The sequence below is a fragment of the Penicillium taxi genome (genome assembly GCF_028828555.1).
Source record: "Penicillium taxi strain IBT 34144 chromosome Unknown utg000001l_segment0_segment0, whole genome shotgun sequence".
In the NCBI taxonomy this organism is placed as follows: Eukaryota; Fungi; Ascomycota; class Eurotiomycetes; order Eurotiales; family Aspergillaceae; genus Penicillium; species Penicillium taxi.
The window spans coordinates 1711849-1731576 of record NW_026643203.1 but is presented as its reverse complement, the minus strand read 5'-3'; the positions used below and the strand labels follow the sequence as shown (position 1 = coordinate 1731576).

At 47.7% G+C, this 19728-nt stretch overlaps 11 protein-coding genes across 11 annotated transcripts; 5 read left to right on the top strand and 6 right to left on the bottom strand.

The window, feature by feature from the left end:
- Positions 1-418: 418 nt before the first annotated feature.
- Positions 419-2183, top strand: N7495_000616 (uncharacterized protein; the record flags this gene model as incomplete). Its single annotated transcript, XM_057203286.1, has 2 exons — positions 419-1324; positions 1551-2183. The coding sequence occupies 2 exons, from the start codon at positions 419-421 to the stop codon at positions 2181-2183; spliced, it is 1539 nt and encodes a 512-aa protein (XP_057067359.1).
- A 324-nt stretch (positions 2184-2507) lies between these two features.
- N7495_000615 (uncharacterized protein) lies at positions 2508-2699 on the bottom strand (the record flags this gene model as incomplete). The annotated part of the gene is made up of 1 exon (XM_057203285.1): positions 2508-2699. The coding sequence occupies one exon, from the start codon at positions 2697-2699 to the stop codon at positions 2508-2510; it is 192 nt and encodes a 63-aa protein (XP_057067358.1).
- A 326-nt stretch (positions 2700-3025) lies between these two features.
- On the top strand, positions 3026-3542 carry N7495_000614 (putative progesterone binding protein; the record flags this gene model as incomplete). The annotated part of the gene is made up of 3 exons (XM_057203284.1): positions 3026-3131; positions 3205-3337; positions 3377-3542. 3 exons carry the CDS (start codon positions 3026-3028, stop codon positions 3540-3542), a joined length of 405 nt encoding a protein of 134 aa, XP_057067357.1.
- Positions 3543-3747: 205 nt separating this feature from the next.
- Positions 3748-5943, bottom strand: N7495_000613 (mRNA-binding ribosome biosynthesis protein NOP4; the record flags this gene model as incomplete). The annotated part of the gene is made up of 1 exon (XM_057203283.1): positions 3748-5943. The coding sequence occupies one exon, from the start codon at positions 5941-5943 to the stop codon at positions 3748-3750; it is 2196 nt and encodes a 731-aa protein (XP_057067356.1).
- Positions 5944-6116: 173 nt separating this feature from the next.
- Positions 6117-7217, top strand: N7495_000612 (DNA repair protein RAD10; the record flags this gene model as incomplete). Its single annotated transcript, XM_057203282.1, has 1 exon — positions 6117-7217. The coding sequence occupies one exon, from the start codon at positions 6117-6119 to the stop codon at positions 7215-7217; it is 1101 nt and encodes a 366-aa protein (XP_057067355.1).
- A 1197-nt stretch (positions 7218-8414) lies between these two features.
- On the bottom strand, positions 8415-10015 carry N7495_000611 (uncharacterized protein; the record flags this gene model as incomplete). Its single annotated transcript, XM_057203281.1, has 4 exons — positions 8415-9032; positions 9088-9375; positions 9429-9739; positions 9892-10015. 4 exons carry the CDS (start codon positions 10013-10015, stop codon positions 8415-8417), a joined length of 1341 nt encoding a protein of 446 aa, XP_057067354.1.
- Positions 10016-10450: 435 nt separating this feature from the next.
- N7495_000610 (uncharacterized protein) lies at positions 10451-12992 on the bottom strand (the record flags this gene model as incomplete). The annotated part of the gene is made up of 5 exons (XM_057203280.1): positions 10451-11570; positions 11606-11646; positions 12073-12462; positions 12515-12756; positions 12806-12992. 5 exons carry the CDS (start codon positions 12990-12992, stop codon positions 10451-10453), a joined length of 1980 nt encoding a protein of 659 aa, XP_057067353.1.
- A 1209-nt stretch (positions 12993-14201) lies between these two features.
- Positions 14202-14517, top strand: N7495_000609 (4F5 domain protein; the record flags this gene model as incomplete). The annotated part of the gene is made up of 3 exons (XM_057203279.1): positions 14202-14264; positions 14315-14399; positions 14471-14517. The coding sequence occupies 3 exons, from the start codon at positions 14202-14204 to the stop codon at positions 14515-14517; spliced, it is 195 nt and encodes a 64-aa protein (XP_057067352.1).
- Positions 14518-14858: 341 nt separating this feature from the next.
- Positions 14859-15920, bottom strand: N7495_000608 (uncharacterized protein; the record flags this gene model as incomplete). Its single annotated transcript, XM_057203278.1, has 1 exon — positions 14859-15920. The coding sequence occupies one exon, from the start codon at positions 15918-15920 to the stop codon at positions 14859-14861; it is 1062 nt and encodes a 353-aa protein (XP_057067351.1).
- A 330-nt stretch (positions 15921-16250) lies between these two features.
- Positions 16251-17009, top strand: N7495_000607 (guided entry of tail-anchored proteins factor 1; the record flags this gene model as incomplete). Its single annotated transcript, XM_057203277.1, has 3 exons — positions 16251-16337; positions 16428-16614; positions 16681-17009. The coding sequence occupies 3 exons, from the start codon at positions 16251-16253 to the stop codon at positions 17007-17009; spliced, it is 603 nt and encodes a 200-aa protein (XP_057067350.1).
- Positions 17010-18130: 1121 nt separating this feature from the next.
- On the bottom strand, positions 18131-19587 carry N7495_000606 (RNA-binding protein; the record flags this gene model as incomplete). Its single annotated transcript, XM_057203276.1, has 3 exons — positions 18131-18818; positions 18871-19486; positions 19554-19587. 3 exons carry the CDS (start codon positions 19585-19587, stop codon positions 18131-18133), a joined length of 1338 nt encoding a protein of 445 aa, XP_057067349.1.
- Positions 19588-19728: the final 141 nt, after the last annotated feature.

Genomic DNA, 19728 nt, shown 5'->3' with positions numbered 1-19728 from the left:
ATTTTACAGGCAGATATGGGAACCCAGATTTGCTAAACGTAAGTTATGATGAAAGGTATATGATTTCAATTTATACCCAAGCTTTTACGCACAGGCATCTCTAGACAAGGTTAACGTGAAATATATATTTGGTGGAGCCACTATCTGGTAGAAACTGTGCCTTCTATTTTCAAGGAGAGAGGGTGGAATTAGAGGATGAAGTAACTTCAAAAATACAGGTATGATTAGGGCCATCAGAAGTGATTCACAAAATCAACCGATTGTGGGGCTGAATGCTACTTTAAGTATAGACTGTGGACTGAGTACTTAATCTAAGCAATGAGTATGGGGAGATCGGGTAGGGCTGGAGGCTTGAACTCAAACCCCGTTTCCTCCAAACCTCAGGCTTCCATTCAGGCTTCTTCTCAACTCCGCATGAATGAACTCCCGGTCATTCTCCACTCTCATCGTAAGAGGTCCATCCTCGATCAGCCGAACAGGATATCTGCGACTCTTCTCCGCGTCAGCAGCCCGTCCATACAGCCCCCTCGAACCCATTCACGACGATCGCGTCGAGACTTTCCGCCAGCAATGTTTTCTCCCAGAACAACCCGCCATACTCCCACGCTCCAAGTTTCGTGACCTGCCTGCACTGAAGCATTGGTTTCAGGGCAATGATCTCTCGACAGAGAACAAGACCTCCGCGGCGCGCTTGAATATCGAATATTTACAAGCGCACGGCGCGGACGCGTTTGTTCCACTAGAACTCACAGAGCTGGCCAACCAGAACTCAAGTAATACGAATGTAGTAGGCTTTCGGCAATTCAATGCGCCGATGTCACTCTTCCTTGAATGGATGCGCGTGGCAGAGACATCTCCACAGTCGACGCGACTCTACCTCGCGCAATGTCAGCTTCTAGACCTCCCTCCAGTTCTGCGCGAGGACTTCCCGACTCCAGATATTGTTGCACAGGCTGGTAAAGGCGATGTTTATGATACGAACGTGTGGATTGGCCATCCGCCCACATACACTCCGCTCCATCGTGATCCTAACCCGAACCTCTTCGTACAGCTCGCCGGCCAGAAGGTGGTTAGGCTATTAGCACCGACGGAAGGGCAGGCTCTTTTTTCAAAGGTGCGGCAGCAATTGGGAAAAAGTGGCAGTCGAGAGGCTGCTGCTTTTAGAGGAGAGGAAATGATGCAAGGTCAAGAACGCATTCTGTTGGATGAGATGGTGTGGGGTGCAACTGCTTCAGGGACTGGATACGAAGCTCATCTAGAGGCTGGTGATGGTTTGTTCATTCCCAAAGGATGGTGGCATAGTATTAAAGGAGTTGGAGAAGGGGTCACTGGTTCAGTAAGTGGAATTGAATTCTCATTCTCCAAACCCCAAAATCACTAATTGGTTTGATCTAGGTTAATTGGTGGTTTCGCTAATTATAGTATACTCCGCCAACAACCTTGTAAGATAAAATAATGTACAAAAGTCAGTCTTCTGGATACAATTTCAATTTTCTTACTATTTGATATTCAGATGTTATTTGCTTGTAGGTTATTATAGTTGCGGCGAGTCTCGCGGGTTCCAGAATCATCTGCTCCACCATCATTTTCATCTCCACCGCCGCCACCGTAACTTCCTCTCCAATACTGATAATTCCAGCATGCAGTTGTCGCGTACAGCCTACCGCATCGCCCTCCTTCAACTAAGTGTATCTCCGATATTTGCTCGAGCTCCAATCCCAAGCGCATCGCTCCTAAACACGTCACACCAACTCCAAACTCCCTACTCGCGACTCTACACCGTCCTCTTTCCACAGTGCGCCCCTATATCCCGACCACTCGAGTCAACTCGTCAAGCGCACACAATGTCCACAGGCCCAGAGAAAAAAGAGCCCAGCGATTCTCGCCCGCAAGAGGAAACCAACACACAAGCAAAGGAGCAGCTTGCTCTCCCGTCCACCGAGGACTCGTCAACCGCCCAACGTCTCGATCTTAGTGCTGAAGGTGGATCAACTATCTCCTTTGATCATTTAGGTCCTATGGTTGTCAATGTGGATGGCACGTTGGCCAGAATCGGGAATTGGGACCAGATGACTGAGATCGAGCGCAAGAATACAGTGCGCATCCTGGGGAAGCGCAACAAGCAGCGCTTAGATGCTCTGAAGTCTGCCGAGGCTGCTCAAGCGGGCAAAGAGGATAAATAATGGACTTATGCATTTGCTTTGGCCTTGCATATTGGTGTTATATAATCTTTCCATAAAATAACTATTACGAGGACTTGTCACAGGCATCTGGGCAGGTACTTTCTTTTCAACCTTTGATAGTGGGACTTATACTTGATTTGAGAATGTATAAAAATGATACAGGAACACTCAGAGTCGAATAATGGAACACGCAAATAGGATGCAAGGTAGAGGATAAGCCGCAAGGTTTTGTCCATTCCAATCATTATGCCTTCATATATAGGTAGGACGATTCATTTGGTATGGTCGTGTTCCGCGTCTTTAGAGTTGGTGATGCTTGAGCTATCATTGGATGATCTTCGTTGAGACGGTTTGTCGTCTTGTCCTAGCCAGGTAGGAGGGAAAAAAGCTGTCGTTATCCTCAAAATATAGATGATAGACCATGTCGGCTTCGACATGGTCATGCACAGATTCTTCATGGCCCTGGAGATTTGTCGGGTGGAATGGAGGATGCGACTTAGCGTATGGAGAAGACATGTTGAGATATTAGACTCGAAGATATAAGGCAGCCTGTAGAGGTTGAAGGTTGAGTGGCACTGGATCCCTAGATAGCAGGCCTCGGGATGTTAATAAACACAATTTGACGTCATCAACTTCAGAACAGTAGATCTAGAAGCGTAGTTAAAGTGTTATGTCTACAGATGATAGATTATACAATATCAGTACTAGAGAGTTAGTCAATTCTAAAATGGACTTGGTAAATCTCAAAGCCGAGTTTATAAGCGCCGATAACCCCGCCTGCCCCACACTATTGATCACAGCTAAATCCTCCTGAATATCTTCACTTTCACACATATCACACAATGGCCTCGGAACAAAAGCGCGAGCGCTTCGCGCCAAAAGTGCCAGTACAGCTAGATCCCCCAAAAGACGACCTGATCTCCCTAGAGGAATTGGCCAAAAGCGACGGTAACCACTCCCCCGCACTCCGATTTCTGATCGTTTCCGCAACAGCTTGAACTTATGCGTCGCATACCCATAGGATCCGATCCCAATCGCCCAACTCTACTCGCTATCAAGGGAGTTGTCTTTGACGTGACCCGGAACCCTGCCTACTCAGCCACTGGTCAATATCGCGGTGAGATTTTGTTGGACCTCGGTTATGCGACAAACAGGTTACTGATGTGAGATTTTGTTCTAGTCTTTGCTGGTAGGGACCCTTCGCGTGCTCTTGCACTTTCCTCCCTTAAGCCAGAAGACTGTGTGCCTGAGTGGTCTGATTTGGAGGACAAGGAGAAGCAAGTGCTGCATGATTGGTTTACTTTCTTCAGCAAGCGGTACAATATTGTTGGCAAGGTTGAGGGGGCTACGAACACTTAGATACCTTCCATGACGCTTTCAACGTTATGGGAGATACTTTCTAGGGTTGAGGGTTGGTTTGAGATATCAAACTAGACTCTTGCCAATTGCAAATGCTTTTATTTCGGTCCTGGTATGTATCTGGACTCATTAGATACAAGATAGAAAGGGTTCAAAGGTTATAGAATTCGCCGCCTCTACGATAACAAAAAATACTGAATCAATTTTACGCCTTGCCCTTGCGGCCTCTTCGCTGCATCCGCTTCTTTGCAATGATGCGATTGCGTTTGGCAACCTTGTTCTCTTCGTCGTCCTCCTCATCAGCCCCGGCATTTTTGATGCCATTGCCCTTGCCTTGATCACGTTTTCTTTTCTTGCCCTTATTGTCCTTGTCCACGGGCTGTTCCTTCGCCTTCTTCTCCCTATTCTCCTTGGCCTCGGCCTTCTCTCTGATCTCTTTTTGCTCCTTGTTCTCGAGACGCTTGTTTTGAATCTCGCTGCGGCGTTTGACAACCTGTGCGTTTTCAATGGCAAACTCGACAACCAGGCGCTTTCTCTTCTCTTTCTCTTCTGTTTGGGCGCTCACGGGGATATCGATAGAGTGGCAGTTGAGCCAGCGGAGACCCATCAGTGCGTGGCGGTGGGTGTAGTATTCAATGAATCCGTAACCACGGCTTCGGCCACCACCTCCCTTCTCTGGTACCTTGGTACCTTCACGGGTTTCATAGACAACGGTAGCCTGTCGCACAATACCCTTCTCTTTCCTTTTACGCAGCTGTTCCATCTGCTGCATCTCCTCCGAAGACCGGGATGACTCCTCCTTCGAGATAGGTTGTCGTACACCACCCTTGACTTCAGTGGCAAATTGCACAACAGCTTGTCGTGCAAGTTGCTTCAGGTCTTTGGAGGTGATGTGACGGGGGATGTTGCGAATTGCCAGACGAGTAAGACTAAGGTGGAGGGCCGGGTTATTCTTGATAAACTTCTGTCGTTGCTTATAGCTTTCCTCGCGCATCTTGATCTCCGAGGGCGACAACTTCTGGTACAACGGCGAATTCGAGGGAATTGTACCTTCGGATAGAAGGTAGAGGCGACGCTTATCCTTATCACGCACCAAACGACGTGAAGCGCCTTCGTCTTCCAGTTTTACGGCATCGTTCTTGTTGACAGCGCGGGTGACTTGTACCACTCGACCATCGAGCGTGTATTTTCCGCTGACATCGTCATTCTCATTCTGAAGGACTGAGTGCTTAGCGGCTGGGTTGGAACGTTCTTTCGCGACTGGCATCTGATTTGGGTTATTTGTGGGAGCGCCACGCACGCACGCCGCGGCATCTTCAGGCTTCCAGAAGCAAACGAATCCGGTACCGCGAGGTCTTTCAGTCTCGCGGTCAACCACAATGCGCGCATATCGAAGAGGTCCAAATTGCTTGAAGTGGTCGTAGAGTGCTTCGTCGTCGCAAGAAAAGGGCAAGTTGCGGAGGAAGATGGTGGAACCGTATCTCTCGTCTTCTTTCTCTTCCTCTTCCTCTTCCTCGTCATCATCTTCCTCCTGATCCTCTAGCTCCTCAAGATCTTCCATATCCTCATCTTCGTCTCCCTCGGAGTCCTCCGCATCGGAGCCCTCCTCTAGGTCCTCATCTTTATCTTCCATGTCCACGTCCTCACTGTCCTCCTCCTCCTCTTCTTCCTCCTTCACTTCATCTTCATCACCCTTGTTTGTCTTGTCCCAGACTTCCTTCTCCACAGCCCAATCCACAGCCAATGTGCGGCCATCAATTTCTTTGCCGTTCACAGCGTGGAGAGCCTTTTCGGCATTCTTCCTACCTCGGATAACGACGAAGCCGAAACCGGCAAGAGTCGCACCCTTCTTAGGGAGAGTTGCAAACTTGACCTTTCCAAAGCTGCGGAAAAGCAAAGCCAAGTCGGCAGGTTCCTTGATGCTCCAAGGCAAATTGCGGACAATCAGTTTGGGTGATGTGTTTTCCTTCTTCAGATCTTCACGCTCCTGCTTCTTCTTTAGACCAGCAGCAGAGGGGACACTCCTTCCCAGCTTTTCATCAATCTCACGTTGACGGGGCTGGGCGTATTCAACCACAATCTTCTTTCCCTCGAAGGCGGATCCGTTCAGTTCCTTCAGTGCACTTTCCGCGTCTTCCAGATCGGCAAATGTAACGAAACCGTAGCCCTTGCATTGCTTAGTTGTCGGATCACTGATAGCAGTCGCATGCTTGATCACGTAGGATTGAGAGAAGTACTCGGCTAGGCTGTCAGTGGTGGCTGACGCAGGAAGCGACCGAACGAAGAGCGTCCGCTTGGGTTGATTTTCTTTGACATCAGTTTTAGTAGTCTCCATTTTCGATTCGGAGTTTTCAGTAGGAACGTCTTCTGACAGACGTCGCTTCTTGTTTGACTCGGCCATAATGTTGATCTAGAGGCTAGACTTTTCGTTAGAAAAAAAAAATTGGCGGCAAAAAGGATCGAGTATGTCGGGCGGTGAGGATTAAAAATGGGCCCCGATAAGACGGAGCTTTATCACTATCGCTATCACTATGTCCACGCTTCGATCCACGCATCGAAGTTCCAATTCCAACTATGGACGCTCAATCCGGCAGTTCTTCCTCTGCGAAGCGGCCAAAGGTTCAACAACGTAGACCGCAGGCCCTTGCCGATTCAAGATCCGCCTCTTCCTCTGCACAGCAACCCAAAGTTCAGCAGCCAAAGCCGCAAGCCCTTCCCAATCGATCCGCTACTTCAGCGATACTTGTGTCGACACGGCAGAAAGGGAATCCAATTTTAAGCCACATCAAGCTTCTTCCCTGGGAATATGCCGATATCCCCGCCGACTATGTCATCGGAACAACAACATGTGCACTATTCCTATCCTTGAAATACCACCGCCTACACCCCGAGTACATATACTCACGCCTCCGACTCTTGGCGGGCAAATACCAGCTACGAATCGTGTTGGTTATGGTGGACATTCCCAACCATGAAGACCCACTCAAAGAGCTGTCCAAGACATCCCTCATTAACAACCTCACCTTGATTCTATGCTGGTCCGCCCCCGAGGCCGCACACTACCTCGAGCTCTTCAAATCCTCCGAAAACGCACAGCCCACCGCAATTCGTGCCCAACAATCGCAGTCGTACAAAGATTCTCTCGTTGAATTCGTTACGACTCCCCGCACTATCAATAAATCGAATGCAGCAAGTTTGATCTCTACCTTTGGAACTCTGCAGAATGCTGTTAACGCGCAAGCGGATGTGATAGGCTCTGTTCCGGGCTGGGGAGAGAAGAAGGTACAGCAATGGTGCAGAGCTGTACGAGAAGATTTTAGGGTGGAGTCTACCAAGAAGGCCTTGGCACCTGAAGCAAATGTTAAGAGTGGAGCAGTGAAGCCTGCAAAGAGGCCACGCGTTGCGGAAATGAATGAAGATGAGGAAGTGCTTCGCGCTGTTCTAGCCGAGAGCCGAGCTATGGCTGCTGCGAACCAGGAACCCTCGATGGAACCTCGGCCGGCTAAGGAGTCGGGCATTGCGGACATGGACGAAGATGAGGAAGTGCTTCGCGCTGTGATGGCTGAGAGCCGAGCTATGGCTGCTGCAAACCCGGAACCCTTGATAGAATCTCAGCCGCCCGATGAGTTGAGCGAGGGCATTTCTGCTGCTCTTGCGAAACTGCGAGATGGTTGAGCTCCAGTTGAGATTCCAAATCGATACATTCGATGCACAGCAGCACTACTCGACCATGCAAAGGAAGTCATTTCTAAGAAGTAAAATTATCTCGCTCGAGACTTTTCGAACAATGTCCTGGCCGGTTTTCAGGGTACTAGGTACAATCACGGATCTCCGGACATTTCTGGCCTTAACCGAATACACACAACTTTGTGGTTCCCCATATCAGTTCAGATTGTTTGGCAGTTTTTCTGTCAAAAAGAGTGAATTCCTTGTGGCTATACAGAAAACTACGGCGCTACGGCTACCCGACCAAGTGCTTGTCCTATAACCATCGACGTGTACATGGGTATTGGGCGTTAAGATGATAACTATGAATTTTTTTAACAGCTTCATGGCCATCACACCTGCATATGTTTCCCTTAAAGCCATTTCAAGTGCTATGAATCAAGTTCCCCGATCTACATACTACCCTACGAGTCATGAAAAGCTATTTTTGGTTAAGAACTGATTAGGTTAAGCCCATGTGGGAAAGATTTTCAATATTCCCCGCCTTCCAAGCTGTGCACGTTCAAATAGGCGTTTTAGAACCAATGGGATTCCAGAGGTTAAAGTCGGGATCATACGATAGGCCTAGACACAGTCTGACATATTGAAGGTCCGAGAGTATGCTAAGGTAGAACAAAGATTATCTCTCAATTCAATGATTGGCTGTCTAATGTGTACGCTTCCATAAACTATGATTTTGCTCTCAAAAACAAGAACAATTGAATAAAAAGGCAAATGCAATCATTTAGGGTATTGTTGTTCTGGATCTTGTAGCCACATTTCGGAAAAGAAAAAAGATAAAAGCCAAAGCACAACCCCGAAACTTCCCGCCAACAGGTCCATAAAATAACGATTCAAAGAAGGGAGAAAAAACGTTAACTGATACAACGCAGGAATATAAGACGTGACCTGGAAGGGGCAAGGAACGGAGTATGCCAGGAGATAAGGGAATCGCAGATCATCAACGAGCACGTCATTTCATCAGCAGCGCCCGATTTCAACTAACGTGTTTGTGTAATAGCTGAGTGAGAAGAGGCGCGAAGACTTTGTCGGAATAGACAAGGTCTCGCGGCGAGCTGGAAGGGGATTCGTGAAAAAAAAAAAGGAAAAACGTAGGAAGATAAACATGAAGCCGAAAGACAATTTTTTGCTTTAGCTCTACCTGATTTAGGTAGGCTTGTCGCATCCAATGCGACCAAGTAAGGCTCGTCGGTCCGTCTGGTCGAAGGGAACACGGCCACGACCCCGAGCACGCAACGAAGCGGAACCGTTCGACCGGCGGCGGTCCAGCCCAGGGCTACCATCAGCCACGACAGGAGTAGCTCCAACATCCATATTGACCAGACGAACTGGAGGTTCAACTGGCTCGTTGACCTCGACGTCCTCTTCGTCGTCACTGCGAGAATCTTGGGACTTGCCAGTGACAATCACTCCATATGCCACACGAACAATCATGCTGAACCAAACGATCGACAATCCTTGCAAAGCGAGCAGGAACCCCATGAAGATGAACAGGATCGTGCGGTTCATGCAGATGGGGTTATTCAAGTCGCGGAAAGGTGCGAATAGGTAGGCGAAGGAGTCAGGATAGCCGTCAGTGCTGATCATCTCGGCCGTGACACCAGAGTAGCAACCGAATGGCACCTTCGAAGGAATATTCTTGTAGATGGACAACCAAAGGATATTGTAGATAATGTGCCGAGTAATGAACCAAGTGGTCATAAAAACGCCAAAGGCGATATTGCAAGCGTTCTCAAACTTGAGATACTTGAGAATCTTGGCAGACTGGTAGATACGCATGTTAGAGTGATACAGAGTCCAGGTAGCAAAACCAACTTACGGGCAGAAGGAAATCTACGACGTCCATGAGGCACAGAACCACGTTGGAGATGTTGTAGAAACCGTAGATGTAAGCCGAGCTCAGCAAAGTGCTGGTGATGATGTGGTGAGACAACATCTGGTAGTGGTCCTTTCGTCGCTCCTCGACGTGGATGACAAAAACCTGCTGCACCAGGAAAGCAAGCTCGACCAGAAGGTACCATTTCATCAAGCCTGAAAGCGGGCGGGCGGGCCAAGTAGTCCAGATAGCACTGAAATCGCCCCAGTAGACGGAATTTTTCCAAAGGTACTGCACAGTTCATCAGCAAACAAAACCATCTCAATATCACATGGCAAACGTACCAATCCCACAGCCCAGACGAAACCGTAGTACATTGCCTGCCAGCCCTGCTCGGCAAGACGAACAGAGCCCTTGCGCTTAAGTCCAGCAAAGCGGGCAAGCGGTTGGAGAACCCATTCAATGGCAATGGCACGGATCGCGGTCAGGGCGAGAGCGGCGCTGAGAACAAAATAGGTATCATTCCACCCTTGGACGTAGTAATCGCCAGCGGCATTGTAGTAGGACAGTTCAAAGAAAGGTTGGGTGTAAGGACGGAGCGAGGGATAGAGGTTATGAAGAGCCAGCAACATAGCCAGAATGGTCAGCGGAATACCTATTGGGTAAATTCTCGTTAGCATAAATTTTTGGAATCAAAGCCCAGTTTTGACCATTGGGAGTTATGCAAGATTCGACTGCGACTACGAATATGCTCACTCCATTTGTGACCAAAAAAGTGGCGGCGTTTGGTGTTTGTTGACTTCATACCGATTTGGTTGGTGACCACCCACTCGCGGAACGTGGTCTCCTTGGGACGCGGACCGCTTGGGATAGACATGTAGACATTGAGTTCAGATGCTGATTGCGCAGTTGCAATCATATCTTTAGCCATGATGGCGGGGGAAGTGAACTGGAGAAAGAGGAGTGTCGGGGAAAGAGAGGTTGGGGCTTCCGGCACTAATTAAACTGAGGAGCGGGATGGCTCTGGCAGCTTTCATTGGCTGAGTAAAGAAAAGAAAAGGTGTTGTGTTTTTTTGGTTTTGCTTTATTCAGTTTGAAACAGCCGATGGATCAGAAACTGGAAGCAAAGTAATTCACTAAAAGCAGTGGATTTCTAGAATCTGAGTGTGGGAGAGAATTGGGAGGATGAACGAGCTGGAGTTTCAAATCGTCTCTTCTGTTGATCGACACTCCACACCGCCTCATAAAAAGTGGTAGATGCTCTAGGTTTATCAGGTAAGGGTTTAAAAGGGTTAAGAGGGAAATGAGGGGCGAATTGGCTTTAAATATTTCTTTAATTTAGCGTTGGACGTTGTTAGTTCCAGATCTATATCAGATCTGCTGTCGCCGACGAAACGTAATTATCAGCATCGATCCCTAATTGCGCTAAGTCCACCCCTCCTTGACCCGCCATTGCTCGAGATAATGCTCGGGCCACTTGTTCCTCTTCCCAAATATTATTCATAACTTCCACCTTGTGCCCCGGTGCTCCTTCACCCGCGTGTCTCGGGCTCTCCACATTAACCATCGTCTGCCAATATAGATCATCCCGTGCCTTGAGCGCCTTGTCTCGAACAACTGCATTGCGAGTGACGTTCAAGGCGTGAAGCTTTGAGTTGGTATCATTGACATTGGTCAGGGCCGCTGACAAGGCTTGATCGAGCTGGTCCACAGGCGAGGTTTGTTTGTAGAAGAACCTATTGGTCGCGGAGAGGTAGATAATGAGTGAAAACACAGCATCACTTACTGTAATCGCGAGTGGTCGTAGCAACGTGATGTAGTTGTATAGGCCGGTTGGTGGCAGTTGACCAGCCCGCACAGCGGGTGATTCTGACTGCAAGGCATCGTATGTAGCCACAGTCCAAAGATCAAAGGCTGCCAGTACCAGACCGGCAATTGTAAACTTGTTGCGCCATCGAGCAGACTCTCGGCCCCCAAACGGTGTTGATGTGGCCACGCCCAGAATCAAAAGATGCAGAAGGTGTGGTAGAAGTATGTGGAATGGCAAGTAGTATAAAAAGAAGGTATTGACGTTATCGAACGAGCAGTATTGACATGAGGTCACAGTATCGGGGCCAAAAGTCAGATATGCTTTTCGCGCGCCGAGTGAGGTCAACTTCTCCCGAAGCAAAGTGTCGGTGTCGGTCAAGATGCTATCAGGCCGAAGCCGGGCGAGTCTTTGAAAGACGACATCGGTCGGGGTGTTAATGCGTGAACGGGTCAGGGCAAATACGTTTGGCTCTGGCGCATGTGGGTTGAAAGGTAGGCTCAATATGAGGAAGAATACGATGCTGCCAAACAACAGGTTCAAAGACCGCGAGGCAGCGGTGGGAAGATGGCACGGGGGTGGACGAGTTGCCTTCACTACGCGAAATGAACGATATGCGTTAATTAAGCGTGGGATAATAATTGGCGCGAAGAAGACGAGGAGCGACTTGACACTGTTACTATTAGTAAAGCGCAAAGAGTTGGAGCTTTATACATACGTTCCCCAGGAGAGGTCAATACCAATTCCGGCCATAGCTAAGATAGATTGTATTTTTTTCTATTTCATCAGAATGCCAGAGTGTTTCGACGAAAGGAAGTGGAGGAATGGAAGAGGATAATGAGGCCAGGGCTTGGGGCCAGAGCTTGGGGCCAGAGAAGATGTTGCGGGAGTCGAGTACTATGTAAGCGGTCGACTCGGTTCTCTTCTACACAACACTACTATAAAGGAAGTATGTTTACTCCCAATTACTTACGTCTTATTGAAAGGTCAAGGCATCTTAAAAAAAAATACGCTATAATTGATGCAGAAAAAGAAAGGAGGTATTTAAATGAAAGTATTGAAAAAGCCATGTTGCCCAAAACACCTTTCCCAACCCATTAAACGCCAGCGCTCACAGTCATTGACCCAGCAAGCTTTTTATAGCCCACGTAGCTGTTTTTGTGATAGCTACTAAGCTACACATATCCCGAGTACATGGCCGGGTGATGCGCCAGATCCGGCATTTTAACCTCTGCCATCTCTTCATCGGGGATCTTGGCCTCGTTCGGGCCACGAGAGTACCGGGAAGATGCGCGATTACCCGGGACATTCAGGTTGTTATTGTTATTGTTGTTGTTGTTGTTGCTAAAGGGTGTCGAGATTTTGAGCGGGAAGCGATTAGTGAACCGCTTGGTTGCTCGCTTCAGAGCCGGCTGCGGGGAGTAGGTTGGGAGGGAGTCGTCACGCTTGACCCCAAGTTGAAATGACCTATGACTACTTGCCCGACTCATGACCTCACTCGGTGCCGCAGCACCATAGGCACGAACTTGACGTGCACTGACGCCTGACTTGCGGTCTGTGAATACAAGTGTCTATGAAGCGATCCGTTAGTATCTCTATAACGGAGGATAAGAGTGCACTTACAGCTAGGACATTTCCCACACTCATCACCATCCCAAGGATGCCTGCCGAGAGTACAACCCGCCAAAATGCCAGACTTATGTCTTTTTGGCTCATCGCTGCCAAGTTGAGGTTTCCCAAGGTAGCAACCCCAAGGATCATCATAACCCCTGCGAGAGCGATGAAACCCGCATCCTCTCCAAAAAGAGGCCAATTCCTATTAAAGTATCCTCGGAATATGGGGAGCTCTGATATGATCAAGAAAACTGGTTCAGTTAATAAAAAATGCGAGACGAGCTGGGGAATATCGCTTACTGCTGATAATTGCAATCACAGCATGGGTGACAGCCTGGAAGAAGAAATAGCCATTTAAGATATGGGTTTTGATGAGCATAACGACACATGCGGCGATGATGTCGAGAAATGCGATGATATTGAGAACGCGAACGGTGTTGAGGATCAGATATCCTGGACCAGCCAGGGTTGCCAGAAGTTTCGACATCTGAACAAATGAATGGAAAGATAGACTGGATGAAATGCTTTCAAGTGCAATATGGTATTAGGAAAGAGACTCGATGGTGTATGCTTGAAAGGAATGCTATCACTGGAAAGTACGGTGTTAATAAGGAGAGGAAGGAAGCCACTGGCCAGCAGGAAGCTCTGTCCAAAGGGAACTATGGGATATGTCAAGCCGAGTCTGGAATGAGTGTAAATAGATGAAAGAAGGAAAAAATAAAAGATGAAAAGATGAAACAAAATTAGAAGAAGGAAATAAGGGGGCAAAAATACCTACTTCCGATTTACAGTCAGGCTACTTATGGCGGCTATGGGACACTTCGAAGTGGACAATGGGAAGATAGGGAAGACACGGAGTTCTATGATTATGGTCTGAAACAATCAATGTCCAGGAAATCCCTGATCTGTATCATAAAGAAATTACCTGATGGAGGGAGTATTCAAGAGATGATTTGTTCTTTTCTATTGTTCGATTGTTCAAGGTTATTTGTTCATTATCGTATAGATGTAGTCTGTAAATAGATCTCAAAATGGGCAGTATTTATAGCCAGCTTTTAAGTCTGGAGTCCAAGAGGAGGTGAAATTGATTGGCAGAGAGTATTCAATGGAGAAAGATGAAACTGATGTTGACATCGGGCGGTTAATGCTTGTTGATCTTATACTTCACTTCCACTTCCACTTTTATACTTCTTTACATCTACAACTCAAGCCATCATTTTCAAAGCATGGACAAATAATTATGAAATACTGAAATACTAATGGATAATAAATCTTCAACAGCATCTCTTACCTTCTTGATCTCATTCAAATTATTTCTTGACCAGATTTTAAGAAGCAAATTTGAAACACCGCGGCTAACAACACAACCAATCATGTGCTCTCGAACATCAGGAGTATGCAGTCTGAAGTATCAGGACCCTTAAAGAAAGATCAAATCTGCAATCAGGGATATGGAATTCAAATGTTGTGTTCCTGAGGCTGAAAATAGAATCAGAAGAAAAACCAAAGGTTCTATGGCTCAAAGGTGAACGGTGATTCGCCACTTCCGTGCATTTCTTAACGCCGGAGAGTCCACTCTCTTTTTTTCCGCTCACTCCTCCCTCCCCCTTTTGTTTCAATATCAGCCTCATCTTTGTATTTGTATTAAGCAAGACCCTTGATCTTGACCCTGATTGTTTCAAACAGTTGCATCATCATGACTCGGGGAAATCAGCGGGATAACGATCGGGCTAAGGCCCAGAAGAAGTTGGCTTCGCAGGTTTGTCAACACCACCAGCACTTCCGTGTCAATCGCTAATACTCTTGCAGAAGGGAAAGACTGCTATGTCTGGTAGCCAATTTGCGAAATCTAAGGAGGATGCCGCCGCCATCATGCGCGAGAAGCAAAAGAAAGGTATGTTGCGAAACTCTTTAGTTCTTTGTGCCTGAGATCAATCAGTATCTAACGTGTTTCCCTCTCAATAGCCGATGAAAAAAAGGCCCAAGCAGCCGGAGGAGGAACGGCGAAGTGACAACAACTCCATACTTCTCCCTACTACGGTCGGTTTGACAACGCCAATCATTTTACGAGAACCAGACCGAAAATTAGACCTGGATAAATGGGCTGTTCACCTGGACATAACCTTGGAAGGAAATACTTTTGGGAGGATATGTATCCAGTGGCAGTGCATGTTTGGGCCTTTGTGCCAGTGACTAGCGGGGCGTTCAACAGCGTTTTATTACCTAGGTATCCATCTACCTAGGCACAACATCTTCCTTTCTGTTTTTTGTAAATCTACAGCGAAATTTACGTGATACGAGACAAAACGGAAGCATATTGGATTCCTAGGTAATTGGAGGTAGGTATAGTCGATCATTCTGTATTGTCGTGTTTGTATGCCCAATATGCCTTGGCTCTATCCAGTCGAATTAACCACGGCCATTTGGCTGATGTAGTGGGTGTTCGCTTCTCAGTGGTCAGTACAGGGAGCCCTTCAATGCCCAGGGTATCGTCCAAAACACTCTCTAGATCAAATTGGCTTGCCGCCCGGTCAATAAATGTCCAAAGACTCTCGCCTTCCCACCCAATATCCCGGGCAAAGTGCAGCACTCTAGCGACTGTACTGGCATGAAGTCGTGGTTCCACGACATTGTCAAGCAAGAACTCTTCGAAGACCCAGCCTGATATATCTCGCGGATGAGCAAGACACCAATCCATCATCGGGCTCACCAATGGCTTCGCTAAATCATTCCTCGAAGAATCTTTACCACCCACAATAGTGGCAAGAACACAATGTAATTTTCGCATGTAGTTGAAAGCATAGTAGTTCTTAGGGTGGAGTACACCCGCGCGAAGCACGATATCAAGCTCTGCTCGCTCAAGTTTCAAAACCGATTCCGTGTTCACGGGCTGTAGCTGGAATAGTTGTTTCAGCACCCACAGTCGATGCGACCATAGTGTTGGGGATTTTGTATGCCTGTGCAATGGTGAGCACTGATAAGAGGCCAGAAGTGTCAGCTCTGTTTCAAGCATCTGGACTGTCGAGGCGATCTGGGTCTCGTCTATTGCGCACTTTCTCACAGCTGCCTGCAGCCTGCGCTTGCGCCAGTTACATGATGTCAGGTGCTCACAGTCGAAGAGAAGAATGATCTCTGTAATGACTGGATCTGGGAATTGGCCAAACTCAATATTTGTCTGTGAAAGATTGACGGATATGTCATCTTCGGACATTGTCACTAAGCGCTTGGTGAAGAGCTGCCGTGCGACCGTGAAGGCTTGAACCAGAGCCTTCTTTGTGATACCGATTGCGAGTCCATCTTGAAGAATTGAAGCTCCTAGGGATGGAGAGATAATCTCGATCTCAAAGACGTTATTCTCTCTTGATGAGAAGATATGGGCGAGTTCCTGGAATACATTTTTAGGAGTAGAAGTCATGAGTAGAACTCGAGGAGAGGTGTAAGAAATGTCTATTCAGGCTTGAAATTTATGAACGGCGTCAATAATTATGAATTCATGACCTCTCATTCAGATAGCCTAGAAATTGGTACTAATATTGTATAGGTCCAGGCCGAAAGGCGGTCAGACCGCTCGCTGGTATTCACACTACCAAAGCACGTCCAGATCCGTACCCTGCAGAGTGCTGCAACAAGGCGCTGCTTACACTTTCATAAGCTAGTATCACTCGCTTACTGGTGCTCTTTTACTCTCTCTTCAGCTTGCGCTGCCATCGGACACACTCCCAGCCAACTGACTCACCCCGCCGCAATGCTGTCACTCGTCCTCACGATTCTCTTCGTGCATATTGCAATCTACCTAGTCAATACCATCGGCGCATCGACAATAGATAGCCTGGTACGTCCATTCATGATCGAATCTGGATAGTTTCGAAGTTCTCTATCCTGTGCACTACGTTCCGAACTGACATCCAACCTCTACATCTAGCTATGGATTCTGTACCTGAAATTGCCGACTTCAACCGCTCAAAATGCACGCGAGTCACAAAGACTGAAGCTTGAAACGCTCAAACTAAAGCGCGAGATGAACGGCACCAGCTCTCAAGACGAATTCGCCAAATGGGCGAAACTGCGTAGACGACATGACAAGAGCATGGAGGAGTATGAGACGATGAGTACGTGTCCTATCCGAGGAGAACATGGTTTCATAAAAGTCCTCATCCACTGACTTTCTTTGATAGATAAAACTGTCTCCGGCCACAAATCCTCATTCGACTGGGCCGTCAAGGGCGTACGCTGGCTTAGCACCACCGGCTTGAAAGTCTTCCTACAGTTCTGGTACTCGAAGCAGCCTGTCTTTGCTTTGCCGGAAGACTGGTTCCCTTACTATGTCGCATGGATACTTTCGTTTCCACGAGCGCCTCAGGGTTCCGTGAGCATCCAGGTTTGGAGCAATGTGTGCGCAACTGTTATAGCGCTTGTGGGAGACTTCGTGGGCTCTTTGATCGTACAGATTACTGGAGAGAAGAAAGAAGCTGTTCCAGCGGGCGAGGCCAAAAAGACGCCATGAGAGATGGATCAATGCCAGTTTTCGTTTTCTTTTACCAAGTTCGGATGTAACATAAGAAATAAAAAACTCTGGGGGGTTGATAAGAAAATTATAGATCATAAGCGTCGCATTTTCATTTATTGCTATGGATGTGAATGTGTGCTAACTATTCGCGTAAACAAAGTGTATGGTGTAATGTTCATCAGATAATTTTAAATCATTTATCAGCACTGACCCTCTTTGAGGAATCTATGGGCTTGACTCTATGATTGGTATATCATCACGCAAACAGTAAGCTCATGGCTCGTGGGAGGGGAAAAGAATTCAGTAAAGAATTCCTCGAGTCCGGCCCCTTCGAAAGGGCTTCTGTGTCAAAGCACCGCTTTGCCATAAGCTACAGACTCTTTTAAAAAAAAAAAAAAAGGAACCCCTCGCCTCAAGAATGAGCCCCATTGAGTTACCCCATCCGAGGATGAAGGGCAATCGCATGACTATCCAAACACGACGAAAGGCAACCCGATACAAGAGAGACCGAAGTCCCCCTTCCCCTCTCCGACCCAGGCCGCACACCCCATTGTTACCGGTCAGACCGTCGAATGGCAGCAGGAGCCGGGAGGGATAGGGCAGTAAGCCGCTATCGAATTGCTTCTATGGCGGCGCGTTTCCGCATTGCCTGACTTGAATAACTCTGGTAAACCAAAGCGCAGGGTGTCCGGGGACTTTCTCCCAAAGCGAGTCAAAAGAAGAGACTTCTTTGTGTGTGAGCTTTGAATGCGATTCTTTGAACGAGGAGTTGAAGAAGAAAGAAGTGCAAAGAATTTTCGCTGCTTTTTGTTTTCCATGTGGAGCATGTCATGTGACTGCGCTAGTGCATATTGGGTTAGATCTTGCCAGGTGATCGTATGCCAAGCTTCAGGGCATTGGATTGATATTTTGAATAAATAGGACAAATTTGATAGAGGAGATAATTTAAGGTAAGTGAATAATTTTGGATTCAGTCAAGATTGAGGATTTAGGATTTTAAATGAAAAAAAAAATTGAATGGAATGCATGCAGAGGCTACCTGGCCTAGGTATGTTGAGTAAAGCACGAAACAAAATTTTTGACCATTAGTTAGGTCTTAGAAGAGTCCAATTATCCAATTAAGCCTTGGACTTCTTGCCGCTCTTCTTCTTGGTGGCGGCAGCCTCCTTCTTGGGCTCCTGCTCAACCTTCTTGGGCTGCTCAATCTTCTTGACCTTCTCAACCTTGTTCTTCTCGGCCTTATCAGCCTTCTTGTTGTTCTTCTTCACCTGCTTAGGGGCCTCCTCCTTGGTAGAAGGAGCCTCTTCAACAGCCTTCACGGGCTCCTCGACAGGGGCAGTCTCGATGGCCTTCTCTTCCTGCACGGGAACATCGTCCGCACTCTTCAGCTGGGGCAAAGGCAACTGGTATCCCAGAGCCTTAAGCTTGTCAGCCTTGGCCTCACGCTTAGTCTGCTCCTTCTCAATGCTCTTCGACCACTGTTCGCGGGTCTTGGGTTTCTCCAGACGCTTCTTTTCAATACGGTTCCAGGGAGTCTTCTTGAAGCGGCGATTGGCTCCCTTCCAGATCTCGGGGTGAAGTTGCTCCTTGGGAACAAACTTGCACTTCAAGATGTGACCATACATCAGGTAGTTGTCCATAGTTGCGGCAACTATCTTGGCAACATGGATGGAGCTGAATTCTACGAAGGCGTAGTGCTTGGAACTACCGGTGGTACGGTTGCGTGAGAGTCGGAGGTTGGTGATATCACCAAACTGAGAGAAGTATGCGCGCATCTGGTGCTCGTAGAAACCGTGGGGAATACGACTGTTAATTTGTTAGAAAATTTGGTTCTAAAAGAGGGTACATGGCCACTTACCCAACGTAAACAGTGCCGGGTTCTTTCGGGGAATCAGCGGTCTCGCTCTTAGCAAGCTTGCGTGCGATTTTCTTGGGAATCTTGGGGATGGGCTTGGAGTTGTTGAAGCCCTCGTCGCCGGATTCCTCCTCATTTTCTTCGCCGCTGCTTTCAAAGCCCTTGATGAGGGCAACAGTCTGATCGTCTTCAGCCTCGTCCGAAGACGATGCATCAGCGGACTCATCCTCGATATTTTCATCGTCAGACTCGTCTGCACCATCAACAACCTTGGGAGCAGCCTTGCCAGCCTTCTTCACAGCAGAGACAGCCTCCTCTTTCTTGGACTTCTTGTTGGTTGGCTTCTTCTGTGTTTTTGAAGTAGGAGGAGCGGACTCGTCATTCTCATCGTCACTAATGAGATCGGCAGCGCGCTTGCGAGGCTTGGGCTGACGAGCGGCGGGGGTATTGGCCTTCACGGACGGAACAGACTGGGTGTCCTTAATGTCCTTAGTATCCTTGGCCTTAGTAACAGTCTTCTTCTTCGAAATTGGCTTGGAAGTGACCGTCTTGGGGGTCTCGGCGGCTGTAGGCTCGACCTTCTTGGTTTTTTTGGCAGGCGGGTCGCTCGCGACAGACGCTATTTTCACCCAGTCAGTAAATTGAACAAAATCATTAATTCAACACAATTTTAGAGTTTGGCATACCCTTGCGCTTTTTTTCTTTCTTATCAGGAGCCATTTCGAGGAATTTTTGGGGAAGTGAAAAGGTTAGAAAGCTGCACGTCTTCTCGGGAAACTTTTTTTTCTTCACTTGATTGCGGCAAGGCGGTGAGTCCCCACAATTATCATCTACACCCTTCTCCATAAACAACCTCTTGTC